At 49.7% G+C, this 13,753-nt stretch overlaps 1 protein-coding gene across 1 annotated transcript in view; it reads right to left on the bottom strand.

The window, feature by feature from the left end:
* Positions 1-1,523: 1,523 nt before the first annotated feature.
* The window catches only part of PAX7 (paired box 7), a 102,373-nt gene continuing 90,143 nt past the window's right edge, over positions 1,524-13,753 (bottom strand). Inside the window, 2 exon segments of the mRNA XM_075721508.1 lie at positions 1,524-1,639; positions 5,676-5,922. Of these exon segments, the coding sequence (XP_075577623.1) occupies positions 1,524-1,639; positions 5,676-5,922 (363 nt within the window).

Below are 13,753 nucleotides of genomic sequence, written 5' to 3'. Positions count from 1 at the left end.
ACTGGCTGCTACAGAAAAGTGGGGTGATAAATCCGGAGAAAAGGATCTGGCTTAGAGAGAGAGAGAGAGACGCTCCACCACCAAAATGAAAAGCAGAGGGAAGGGACTGAGAGATTGCGTTGTACAGAAGAGTACACAAAATGAGAGGGGTGGAGGAAGAGCCGGGAGGATGGACAGGGGCAAGCATTTCTCCTGGTAGCTAGAGGATAAAGAATGCCGTTGGTAAGGTACATCTTTTCTTGCGGTACAAATAGGTGGAATGCTGCAGCTGAGAGCACCTTTCCTTCCTAGCTGCTTTTAGAAACACTCTTCGGGTCATCTCGCCACTGACTCCACGGCCACATCCATCCCTCAGTGAGAGGCAGCTGTGGGGAAGTGCCTTCAGAACAAACACCATTTTCTTTCAGGTGGCCCTTTACTTGTAGAAGAACCCGGCCTTGCATACTGACCCCTCCAAGCAGGCAGCTAACGAACACCTCTGACTCTTCCCTCTCTTGTCTTTGCTCTCATGGCCAGCTTCTCTCCCGCTGGGTGAAAGAAGGGCCACTGACAGTCCTCGCCCTTCTCGACCGGATGGGCAAAAGCTCCGACGCAATCGGGTGTATCTGATGCCCTTCCTCTGTGCGTGCAAGGCCAGCGTTCGCTATCGCGTCTCCTGCTGCTATCTGATGCCCATGTCTTTTCAGTGATAATCAGGTCTAAATTGGTCCCTAAGAGGAAAAGTAAATGTTGCTCGGTCCTGCGCCCATAATCTCCAGTCCTTGTGCAGCAATTTACATTTACACTTTCCAAAGGTCCCAGGCTGGACGGACTTACGTCCTGCCCCTGCTTAGCAGCAATCTGGCCTGCTTTGGCCCTGCTTTGGGAAGCCATCAGTGAGAACGGAAGGGTAGAGTGGGGTGGGGAAATTTGCTGTCACTTTAATATATGGTTTTCTGGTTTTGTTTGTTTTTGTGTTTTTGTTTGTGGTGGTTTTTTTTAAACAAGTTCTTATATTTGGTCCTTAGGTCTTCTGTGGTCCCGAATTATATCACCCTTAATGATCAGCTTGGTTATTCCTTCCTATACAACATTCACCAAATTTACAGCAATGGAAAGAAAAGGAAACAAAATGAAACATTTCTTTTTTTACAAAGGAAAAAAAGATCAATTTGGCTTTGACTATGCCAACTACCTAGATCAATGGAAAGTCCTTAAGTGTGGGCAAAATGCCATGGCCAGGTAGGTTAGAGGGAGGGCATGAACTCGGGGTTAATAAATGTACCCAACCCCTTGTCTCTGGCCACAGGAGGAGGCAGGTCACGGAGGCCAGGCTTGCCTCTGAGCAGAGTGCTCTGGGAGGAGCTGGATACTTGGAGAGCCCTCCTCCTCTTTCCCGTCTCCTTCACAGCTCAAGTTGGTGCGAGGTGGAAGGGAATTGGGAAGGAGTAGGGTCCGGGTACAGGTAGATCCCTGGAAGGCTGGTGGTGTTTTCTCCAGTGGTACCAAGTTGCTGGAGTGGGTTGTTGGCACAGTCGGACTCTTCAGTAAGCTTGGCCTGTCTCTACTGGTAGGAGGCCCAGAACGGCTGAATGTTCTCCCAGCTTCATCCTACGCTGTGTAGACAGACTCACGTTCTTGGCCAAATAATCAACAGCGGCTGAAGAGGAAGGGGAAAAAAAGGAGGGTGAGAAAACAGCACAACATTAGCATTTAGTGGAAATGAAGCTTTCAGCATCAAAGGCCTTGTAACCAACAGACCTCGCAGGGTGGCTCTTACAAAGAGAGGCCCAGTGCAGTGGTTGTCACAGACACGAGGGTCCCGCTGCTCTCCTAGGCAGGAGTGCAAACACACGATGGTCCTGCCAGAAACACCTGACAGGACAGACGCTGCTGGGGTTAAGCACAGCTGCGGCGTGCAGAGTGCACTGTGCGCACGCTGCTGCAGGTTCCTTCTCTCTCTGTGGACCTACTGAAAAAAGCAAAAATTCTACTTCTGCCGTGGAAAATGGTGTTTCCAAGGGAGCTGCCTGAAGATGAGCCAGAGCAGAAAGCCAGCAGGATAAGCCTTCCAGCCTCACCTCCCTGTATCATCTCCCGGTGGCAAAGCCAACTCCTGCACTCCGTGATGCTGGTGTAAATGATTCCAGAGATTTCAGTGGAAGCTCACCAAGTCTGGGCTTGAATCTGACTCATCCGCTGCATGCTGACTCATCTCCATGAGCTCTGCTGCCTGCCTTCATCCACCCTTCCTAAGGGAAACCGCTTTCCTTATCTCCATCTGGGCGAGAAACGCAGCCACAACTCCTGAGGCAACGCCTGAACCTGTATCCCAGCTCGCCTGACTGCCCCATGGTCTGAGGGGGAAGAGGACCGGGGCAGGATGGTGACATTGCTTATTAGCTGAGCTTCAGTCAAAGTCTCTCCCTTTCACTAGCTTTAATGTCTCAAATTAGATTAATAAGGAGCTGGCAGGAGATGTACAATCGGTGCCAATGAGTAAACAAATTTCAGCCATCAACGTCTTGTCAGACGCCTGCCCCAGAGGAGGTCCCTTCCAGACACAAATTCTTATTAGACTTGTCATATCTATTAGAATTCCTTTCACGCTTCTGCGTTCCATCACCGGCATCATTAACACAGCTCTGGCCTTTGGGAACCGCAAGGACCACATTAATCTGGCATCTCTGCTCCTCACCGGCTGGGACAGCACAGGCTGTGCAAGCGCTGGCAGGCTGGCGCGCTGGAAGCGAGCAGGCTCGGCACAGGGTGAGTTATCCGGGGCCGAAGCGAGGCCTGCTGGGGAGCACGGCTTCTGCAGGCGGCAGAGTCTGAAAGGAGCTGAGTTAGGCAAGTGGAGCCGGCACGCTGGCAGGTGCTCCTCAGGGACTGGGATCCTGGAGTAGCTCGACTCGAGCACCGGGCTCTGCAACGCGTTACGGTGCCTTTAGCTTCAAGGAGGGTGTACATAGGGTTAGACCCCAAGCTATGGCTCTCGTCCAGACCTTATCAGCTTGGTCCCCTGATATCTCAGGTAACCGCATTAAATAATGTCTTCGAGAGGCTGTAGGGAAAGAGGAGATTCACTCCTCGGACACGCTGCGTGTGTGTGTGTGGTTGTGCCTCTGTTCCTGTCGTCACCCGTGCTCCGGGTGAATTCAGATGGGTGCTTGGGAAAGGAGGGAGGTGAACGGTCGGGGCCGGTCATCCTGCTCTAGGCAGTACCCAGCAAAATGGAAATTTGATGGGGATCCCATCTTTCTAAAAAAACCCGCTGAACTCCCAATATTGCTTTTTGTTTCAGTGGGAAGAGTTCAAAGGCACCAGGGTATCCAGAAGTCAAAGACATGGTTTGTTGCTTTAATACAGGGGAAGCCAAAATAAAACCAGAAACTTACCAAAAGTACTCGGGGTGTTTATTTGCTTATGTGAGAGAGAAAGCGTGTGTCTGGTTTTGTTTCTAAAACAGAGAATAAGAAGGAGAGAAGTGGGGGGAGAGAGAGATTCTCTGCAGGCCAGGTCCAAAGCCTGTCAAAGGTACAGAGCTCTTATTTACAAGCCCTGGTTATGTCCCCGGTTATACAGAGCCTGCCCCCACCATAACACCCCCCCCAGTTTTATCATATCACAGTGTTCACTAAAAAGAGTTTTGACACTTTTTTGCCGCATCATAGAAGGAAGAAACATATGATTTGAACTGAACATCGATGAATGATCTCGTGGAGGTCACCTCGCACTGATCAGCATTTAAACAGCATTTGAAAAGCAGCAGCGAAGAATTAAAAAGCAGGAGGAATTAGAAGTATCTGCTAAACACAACATGCACCGAGAAGGACATGAAAAAGCCTTGTCATATCAAGGTCAACTTCATGTAAGTGATTGCTCTAACAGGACTAATTACTAATGAGAACTGTTTCCTCACATAGAGATTATTATAAATGGGGCTTATTATAAGAAAGGTTTATAGTGAAGTGGACATATATTGCCTGTACAGAGCTGTAAAGACAAGTATCTGTATGTATACGTGCACAGATGCGGAATTTGCTGCTTAACATAGATCCCACCTTAGAACAGCTACCGTCGGTTCGTGCTGCATCTGCCAAGCAGCATGGCGTTGGCTTTGGCTGTAGGACCTGCCACCACGCTGGCTGCGACGCCAGCTCCCAGCACGGGGAAGCAGTGGCACCGCGGATGGTGCGTGATGGATTCTCACCTACCTTCCCTGCCCCAGCAGGAAGAACGCCTTCGTGACTAGAGCTACCTGCGTGTCTCTAGGCACGGGACACGTCTGGACTAACTCTGTCGACCACGCAAGACTTGCTGCTGGGCACAGACCTGTCAGCAGCCTGGACTCTCGTGACTATTAACAGGAAAATGTTCCTGTTCTGAACAGAGCCCAGTGGGCTCTAAACTGGACTTGTAAATTGAATGGGTGTCCAGCAGAAAAGAGCGAGCCGTGCGACAGAAATCAGCAAAGGGGGGCAAATAAAACAACATAAATAGGGCTGCGTGGGCAGTTTTTGATCAGCACAAGGAGAGGCCCAAGTAAAAATTCCTGCAGCAAACCAAGACAAACCCTTCTTTCTCCTTCCTTCTCCTTTGCCAGTCTCTCTCTCTCAGAAAACGTAGCTCGTCCTCCTTATTTTATTTTTTACACACATGGGTGTGACTAACGTCTTGCCCAAGGGAATCTTTATTGGAAATACATGGTATTGGAATTTGTTTAAGATTTTTATCAATAGCACGTGTGTCCAGCCTCACATCCAGAAGCGAGGGGAAGGTCAAGGGGTCACAGATCAAACTCCCGAAAAACAAAAAAAGGAGGGGTGGGGGGAAGCTGCTATTGATCCCGTCTGCCGCCACAGCCGGTTCTCATTTAGCTGTAGAAGTTAAAGACATTAAAGGGCTGTGACGGAGAGGGGAATAAAAAGCCACAGCCAAATGGAAGGAAAGGTCACTGAGGACAAGCTATGGGCAAGCAGGAGCGCTCCCGGAGGAAGAGGATGCACCTTTAACCCTCCGCGGATCACTCTCTCACAACACCACACTTATTATTAGTTTAACACCAGCAGGTGAGCCCTTTGCCAGGCTCGCTGGTGTTTTTGTGACCCAACCATTCTGGAAGAGAAATAGACCCTCCCAGGGTCCCTCTGCCTTTCGGGTCTGAGCTTTGGGTTCAGGATTACAATTCCAGCCTCACTTCAGCTTTTGCAGAACCACAGCCCAGTTGACAGGCATTGGCTTAACCTTTTTAGTAGCAAAATCTCTGAGCGTGGACCCAGCCCTTACCTTTCGGAGGGCAGGGGAGGAAGCGACACATATAGATCTGCAGCACTAAGGAACGGCATTAAAATCCCAGCTTTCCTTTGGCTGAGCAGGGTGGACGTGTTGTAGGGCTTTTGGAGAAGCAAGAATTGGAGAGGGGGAAGGAGAGAGGTCTGGAAGTTGTCCCTCTTTTCTAATAGAAATGTTTTACCTAAAATATTTTAATTGGGACCTTTGAATTGGACTGCAAGGGGGTTGGGGAGGCTGTGTGGAGCAATCTCCACCTGTGTCTGGTGAGTAGATACCCTTTTTCTCTCCAGATGGACAGATTTCCATGGGAATCCCTTCCATTACAATATCCATACCTTCTTACATCCCCTCCCTCTCTTCTCCTGTTCCCTATGCAGGGGGAATACAAGCAGCGCACTTACTTTGTCCGTACTGTCCATACTGGTAGCCAGCCACCGGGTCCACACTGTAACTGGTGGTGCTGTAGGTGGGAGGACAGTAGGACTGGGAAGTCGGGAGGCTGTCCACGGACTTGATGGAGTCGCTCCGCTGGCTGCAGCTGGCAGAGATGGAGTTGGTGGTGTCCAAGCCACCGTGAAGGGGAGAGATGGAGAAGTCAGCCTGGGGTTGCGGAGGAACCCCGCTGGGGTTGCTCAGGATGCTCATCACCTGGAGAAACACAGGAGACAACGCGTCAATGTCGGGAGGAGAAAGGGTGCATGTGCAGCTGCCTTCATGCACACCAGGGAGAAACCGTCTGCACAGAGCAGTGCTCTAGCAGTATAATACACAATATCAGTATAGGTTTGGCCAGGCTGGAGAACGAAGGCCTGCTTCCACCAAATAACAACAGACAGACCCCACAGTTGACTCCTCTGTGTCTAACGCTTTATTTGAAAGACCTTAATAGGGATAACTGACAAGTTCCTTCACAGCACACTCAATCTTTGGTCGGTCTTTGCTGACGGGCCAACAACGTTAGCTGTGCGGTTCAGAATGAACGCTGGAGAAAGGAATAAACCTGGGACAAACCTGCTCGCCACGCACTGCTGTGAACAAGCACCCCCTCCCTTCCCACGCACAGCCCTCACAGAACAGGAGACACATGAGACAGGGAGCAAAAATACCTATTTTTCGAAAAGGGATGCTGAAGACCGTCCCTTTCTTTGGAAGTCTGAGTGGGGCTTGGCTTGCAAAGGTCCCTAACCAAACCAGACGCAAACCCTTTCTGGCCTTGATGCAGATTCAGCTTTAGGGACTGAAATGTCAATGCTCTCTTTACCCTCAGATGTTAAAGGATAATGGGTCCCGGTTTGGCTCATTTCAGCGTAGTGCTTGGTTTGAAAATGTAATTAAATTTGCACACAAGCGATCTTCCTGCTTTGAGACCTGAAACAGATGAACTTACGATCTCTTTTCTTTTTTTTCTTCTTTTGCAGCAAAAATGCCAGATTTGTTCCTGCGGGTGAGTTTGGGGTAAGCCGCTGCCTACAGGCCTTCACACGAGGACCCTGATCCTGCTAGCGCTTTAATGCAATTGCCTTCTGCAATCAGCAAAATTACCCCCGGGCTGCCAAGTTAAAAGTGTAAAGAGTTTGCAGAAGCGGGGCCGTGGCGAGGGAAGGAAGGGAACTCCTGATGCCTCTCGGTTGATCTCCGCAGCCGCCGCAGGCGTGCCTTGCCGTATTTGTGCTGGGGAAGGGCGGGGGGAGAGGGGACAGCCAGTCACCTCGGGGGGCCAGGCCAGCGCTCAGATGCCGAGCGGCTGAAAATCTCCGAATTTAGCATAACCTTATTGACATCAATTAAAGTGGCAAATTGGAAATATTTGGAGCCTGGCAAGTGGTAAAATGAGTCCTTTATCCCCCACCAGCGGCCTGGTGAGCTATTGTGCGGAGGGTACATTCTCTGGAAGGACACAAGAGGGGTTGTATAGAGCGGCGTCTCCCCTTCCTGCTCACCCCGACACCTTCCCCATCCCCTCCTCCCTCACCTTCCTGCCGGAGCGGGGGCTTAGGCTGAATGACCGGCGACGCGCTGGCCTTTGCTTTCTAAAGCTTCTCCTCCCCCCGGAAGGACTCAGGAGTCCTGCAAAGACGCTTTCTCTTGATGCGATGCCACCTCCCGACTCAGCCGGCCTGAGATCCTTCCCGGGCATTTGTCTGGGAGGGGAATTCGGGAGCAGGGGTGGCTGGACCCCCGCGGAGGGGGAGGCGGTGGGGAGGTGCTGGGGAGGGGGTTAGTTAAAAAGCCTGGAAAATCAATCTAACCCCGACCACTGGGTTTGTCTGCAGTGCGGTACGGAGACACAGGAACGAGCTTTGAACAAGCTGAGTCAAAGCAGCGCAGTGGCGGCAGCGTGGAGCTCAGACAGCGTTCATTTACCCTCTCCTACTGCACTGAGCTTGGAGTTTGCTACTGGTCCCCAAAAGTTAAACCTAGCTTAGCTGTCTCTACGCTGTGGGGCAGATGGCTCTCCAGACAGAGCCTAAATTACCTCCAGCTCTCCAGAGCCTCCAGGCACAGCTTCTTAATCACAGTGATTAAACCTCGAGGTATCTAGATGAAGTTGTTAGCCATAATGCTGTGCAAAATGTGCCCGTGGAACTCCCTGCCCCGTGACAGCCCAAAGACTGAAAGACAGGGGGATGAAAAAAGGAAATTGCATTTAAATATGCAAGACAGAGTGGATTAATATGAGAATAGGGCTGTCATGCTTTTTGGCGTGGATGTAACGTAAACCTCTCTGCCTCAAGGCTTATGCAGCGGGGAAATCATGGGAGTGCAGCCTGAAGGTAGGTTTTCCAGCTGCAAAGTTATTTGTAACCTTCCACTAAGCTGGGTCACGAACTTTGATCTGGCTCAGCTATGAATCTTCCATCTCTGCCCCCTGATCCCGCCGGCTGCAGACAGACCTCATAGCTTCAGCATCACCTTAGCTGTAGGTGTTACACCCTGCACCCCTTTGCCCTGACGGATATCCAGGACACTCACATATACAGCAGCCACGAGACATTACTGGATTTCATTCGCAAGCAGAATCAGATGTTTAAAACAATAAACATCCTTCTTGCATGCGTGAAAACACAGACATGTGAATTATGAGTTATTTTTGGAAAGCTCCGGCTTGGGCAGCGCAAAGCCGGGCCGTTTCGCCTCTCCCTTCCTGAGCTGTCCAGGTCTGGCAGTGCTGCCGGACTGCGGATGTGCTGCCCGCGCTGCCAAGCCCTGCAGGTGCAGAAAAGAAATCGCGCACCAGAAAATGAAGGGCAACTGGAACCACTCACAGACCAGAGGGTTTTCTAGCACTCTCCCTCCTGGCCATCTCCCCAAAAGAGTCAGCTGCTTTATATTACTCAGAGAAAATAAAAGGCTCTTAAAGCAAGCAGAAGTCATATTAACACTTCCGCTAAGGCCCTTTTAAAAAGAAAGGGGGATGTAAAGCCAAGTTGGTAAATGAAACCCAGACTCACACTCTTCAAATCCAGAGGAGCTGAGACCGGAGGAGACACTTGTGCAAATCCTACTAAAGACAGTAATTGGCTTTAATCAGTCAGAATCAGGACTGATTTCTAATCCCAGCTCTGCCACTGACTCACAAGCGCTTGTGCAAGTCACTTAAGCTAGGACTCAACTCAACTAACCTTAGCCATGTGAAGTTATGTTTCTAGTCTCTGCTAATCCTCTAGAATCCCTCTACAGAGAGACTGACGCTTCTGAAGGACAATTCATCCCATCCTAAGACCCCTTTCTGAAAAAGACGGGCTGAATTTCCCTCTGGAAATCCGTGGTGAAATATAAGGATGTTGGTATTCCATCACAGCGATGCCAGGGTGATGAATGGATACGCAACTGTACGGAGGTTGGAGAGGGGAGATGCTGGGAGGTGGCTACGAGGTGCGCGTTCCTGCTGGATGCTCCCATGGAGGTAGGGTGGCTGGGTGCTGCAGATGAACCCTGAGAGAGGCCGTGGGGCTCAGCTGAGCCAGCAGCCCCGAAGATCTCCGGTCCCTCTTCAGCAACGCTGACCGTGGGAAGCGTCTGCCTTTTCCAGGCATGCTGAGAGCAACTGGGGCTGAGCTCCCCTGAGACTCTGTTTGCACAGGTTTGTCAGAGGACAGCATCTGATCTTCCCCACCCCAGGACGCAAGGGTGTTAGAAATAACAAGAGTGAACCGGAGATTTCTCTTCCCTCTTTGCTACGCAGCCACCCAGCACGGATAACCCTACATGAGCCCTCCAGCCTCAGCAGGCCCGTGTTACCTGACTTCTTGTTTCAGCTGGATAAACTCATTTTCCAGGCAACTTTTGAACTTAGGAAAGTCTGGGGCATCTGGAGAAATCCCCTCCTCAAGAATGCAAAGTCCTTTTACCTTTTCTTTTTGACCTTGCTTTCTTATAATTTATTACTTCTTGGTGCATTATCATCACTAACTAAAAATCAATACCCACTTCACATCTGTAAGGTTTTATCTGGAGGGAAATCTGCTACCTGTCCATCACAGTGATTGACAGCCTTCCCTTTCCCCTCCCTCTCATCAGTTGTCTCTCTCCCTTTCCCCATCTCCTTTCCCTTTGCTGCTGTCCCAAATCAGTCACAGGCGTGGCGTGGGCTTGCACTTCGGGGTAAGTCAATAACAGCCACGGCGCTAGGAGCCTTCGGCCTTGTTTCTACCCTTTCCGGAGGTCATTTGTCATGGAAGAGAGGGGGTAGGGGTCTTGATGTGTTGGGGAGACCAAGGTTAACGCACAAAGACCCTCCTGGATGAAAGAGCCAGCCCCCCCTCGCCTCCTGCTGCTGCCTCCCTCCCCACCCTCATCTCTGCAGGCCCCCCCGTTCCCCCCCGGGACGTTTCATCACTCTCTCCCATACTTTAAAAGAAGGGGAGTTAAAAAAATGTAATTAATTCCCTCCATTTCTGAGCTGGCCCTCAGGGCCTCTGGCCGTGGAAACTGTAGCAGGGGAAATGTGCACCCTTTATGATAAACGAATGCGGCTTTGGAAAGGGAAGTACAATTAGGGCCTTCAATCTGTGCAATCAGGCCTTCAGATTTTAGGTTTGGGGGTTGCGGGGGGGACGGTTGGGTGTGTTGGGGGGGCAGGAGGGGCTCGAGGGGCAGACAAGTGATAGGGAGAGATACTGCTTAGATAGAGAAGGGCGTGAGCGCATCAGGGAGGGTAGCAGATAAGTTTCATAACAAAACCTTGCCCCTGCAGACCCGGCTGCTGCACCTCACTGGTCTCTGCGGTCAAGAGCTCTACGGGAAATACCAGGGCAGCCCAGGCCATGCCAGACAGGCTATGCATCCTCAGAGTCTCTACACCTCCTGCCCCGCGTTATCAGTTTGCTTTAGGCTCGCTAAGATACCCAGCCGATAGAAACATCAGGCCCTGGACACAGCGGGTTTTATATCTATGCTCAGTGACGCTACACTGCCCCACGACCAGGAGGACACAGACCAGAGGTGCTGTAAGATCAAACTCAAGGAAACAAAACGATGGGGAGGCAGGAGCCCGCGGACAGCGTTTTGCAGAGCGACCCCCAATTCTGTGGTGTCTCCATTTCTGGACACCCGATTCGACACAGCACAAAGCATCCAAAATCAGAGGCTGCCTTAGAAAAATGCTGCATTTAGAAACTGCTGAGCCTGGCTAAGTTCTGAATAAAGGGAAGACGTAATGATCTGCAACTAGCCGAAGGGTGTTAAGTCCAGAGAAGATGCTGGGTGGTCCCAAAGGAATGCAAACTGGATACCAGGCAGAAACCAAAAAGGGAAAACCAGAGGAAGGGTCTCCTGGCAGCGGGTAGTATTTCTGAGGCCATGGTACTGCTTTCCTAGGAATGGGCAGAAACCCATTGAATATTCTTTGGGGAAGGTTGGAAATGCAATCAGTTGGAATATTCAATACTACATCAGGCAAAAAGCGCTAGGAAATTCTCTGTTGTGAAGAGTGTTTGTAGGCCGAAACCTCTCTTTGCTTCAGTTAACATTTACACCTAACGTTTACACCACTTCCTAGGGAATGGAAAGTCTGACGGGGGCCTGATGGCCATGCTGGGATACATGCTGGATCTTACGGATTTACTAACAACATGGACCAAGCTAACGATTTGCTCCGAGTTCCTCCAGGAGGGCTTGGTCTCTCTGCTATTTGTGGTTGATTCAGCTTCTGCTCCGAGTAGGTCATGCTCTCTCCTCCAAGACTGTTCTTAGCTACTTGGTGGGGACCCAGCTTAATCTTTTCCATCTTTATTTTGCAGCCTGTTCAGCTAATCTTTTCCTTCTCTCTTGCAGAAGGCAACCCTTCCTCATACTAACGCTTTTTGATCTCTGTGGATTCATTTTCACTTGGTGGAAAGAGGAAGAGTCGATTATTCTATACATACATTAAATGGAAACAAATGAAGAGGTGACTGTAGGACTACTGAAAGCCAAAGAAAGAGTTGGGAGGAGATAAATACAGTTTCCCCAAAGATCTTCACTTGAAAGGAGGATAAATATATGCAAACATGCCTCTAGGTAGGACTAAAATGACTTATGTAGCAATCACTAACACTGCACTCACAAAACCAAGCAATTAATTTTGAATATTTTCTAAATCACTAGACGCAGCTGAGTTGTATCCCAATACGCCAAACGAATCCAGTAAGTACACCCATTAAATTTGATTGTGCAATCAGGCCAAGGATCCAGACACTTCTTGCACCTAGAAAATGTCTGATCCGGTAACTGCAGTCCCTTCCATCTAATGTCACTTCCAACTAAATTTTGGAGCCCAGGGAGCAAACTTCACATTAGCCTTCCTTAAGGGTAACTTCACTGACTTCAAGCACACTCTTGATTCAGGCTGGCATAAATGAGCAGGTGACTTTTGTTGTGGGTTAAAGTTTAAGAAACCTGATGCTCCACTGCCCCAGCTTTACCTCATCTAGCCAGGTATTTATAATCCATCCGTCAGCACATTATTATCGCTAAAGAGAACAGTGTTACAAATACGAGCTAACACAATCGCACAAGTCCTTCCTGCTATGGAAGGACTCCAGGGCTGACGTGGCTGCTGCTGTACAGCGATAACGTCTCCTTTTCCTAACCTTCCCCACTCCATTGGAAAACTAGTGGAGGCCAGTGAAATGCCTTTCCCAAGGCCGCGCGAAGTGTGTCAGAAGCAAAGCCGGGAACAGAATGCAGCGCGCCTGAATCCTTTCTGCCGTGTATGGGGCAGATCATGCCAGATCCCTTCAAAGTGGTCAGAAACGGTTACTGCGGGCCTGCGCTTGAACAGTGGTACAGTCTGGCAGTGAACAATAAACCCAGAAATACCATCAATGCCTTTCAGTGACTTAAAACATCTGAAGGATGTTTCAGCGCCGTAGGGGAGTGGTCTAGGACACAGCGGGTGAAATGGAGATGAGCGTTTGTGTCCTAAGATGGCCCTGTTCACTTGACAGATGAAGAACTACCACACACTCATGATGTGGAGGGCTTGGGGAGATGCTGGGGATGAGATGGAGCTGGGAATGCAATGGTGAGCTGCAGCAAAGCAGACCAATGCAGGCTGCACAAGGGGAGGATTAGAAAAAAAGGCGATGGGAAGTTATTACCTGATTGTTCAAGGCTATGGTGAGGTTCCACCTGGAGCACTGCATCTTGTTTTGGGCACCCTGCTTCTGTAGAGATGTACAAATTATGGAGAAGGTCTAAAGAAAAGTTTCTAAGCTATACAAAAGAATGGGAAGGTCTTAACTATAAGGGTAAGAGAAATTGCTTAAGGATGGTCTGGGAAGGAGGAGTAGGCTCTTCTTGCAGTGGAAATACCATAAGGAAATCAGAAGCACCACGGGGTTATACATCCAATAAGGGCTACGAGAAATCCTGCGGTAGAAGTGTAATTTGGAGGGGAAGGGCGGAGGCATCACTGTGAACGGGAATTACTTAAAAAACTGCTTGATCTAGAAACACGAGCCACTACCCCTGGCATTAGGGCACCAAACTCTACTATCACTTAAATAAAAGCAGATGGCAAAGTTTTCAGTAGTCTGGCTAACCAGAGAGGAAACAAAAAGACATGCCATACTAGTGCAGGCTGTTTAAGGTAAAGGGGGGTCCCAGTTCTATGGGCATCAATTTCACTAACAAGCAAACTCAAGAGACATGGGCTCACCCCTTCCAGAAACAGGAGAGACTCAAGCCAGAAGGCTAACTAGCACCTTGCCATCTTGAAACTGTCAAAGGGGTTGGGATTTTCATGCACTGCTGAGTATCTCCCCTCTGAAAATGGGCAGTATGTGCTTTACTAACCATCGACATCATCATTCATCTTGTGTTACCTAAGCATGAAGTGTTTCTCCTGATAAAGTGGAATTGCTATGACTTTTTCTATAGAATAACCACAAGGAGGCCAATGCTCCTCAAATGTGCTGGTCGGCAAACTGAGCCACCCCATCCTCCTTATTTCTAGGCAGTAGACTGCATTAACAGAGGCCACCACATGCAAACT

This window comes from Pelecanus crispus, chromosome 15 (genome assembly GCF_030463565.1).
Source record: "Pelecanus crispus isolate bPelCri1 chromosome 15, bPelCri1.pri, whole genome shotgun sequence".
Taxonomy (NCBI): domain Eukaryota; kingdom Metazoa; phylum Chordata; class Aves; order Pelecaniformes; family Pelecanidae; genus Pelecanus; species Pelecanus crispus.
The sequence above is the reverse complement of the archived record's forward strand: the minus strand, read 5'-3'. Positions and strand labels throughout refer to the sequence as shown.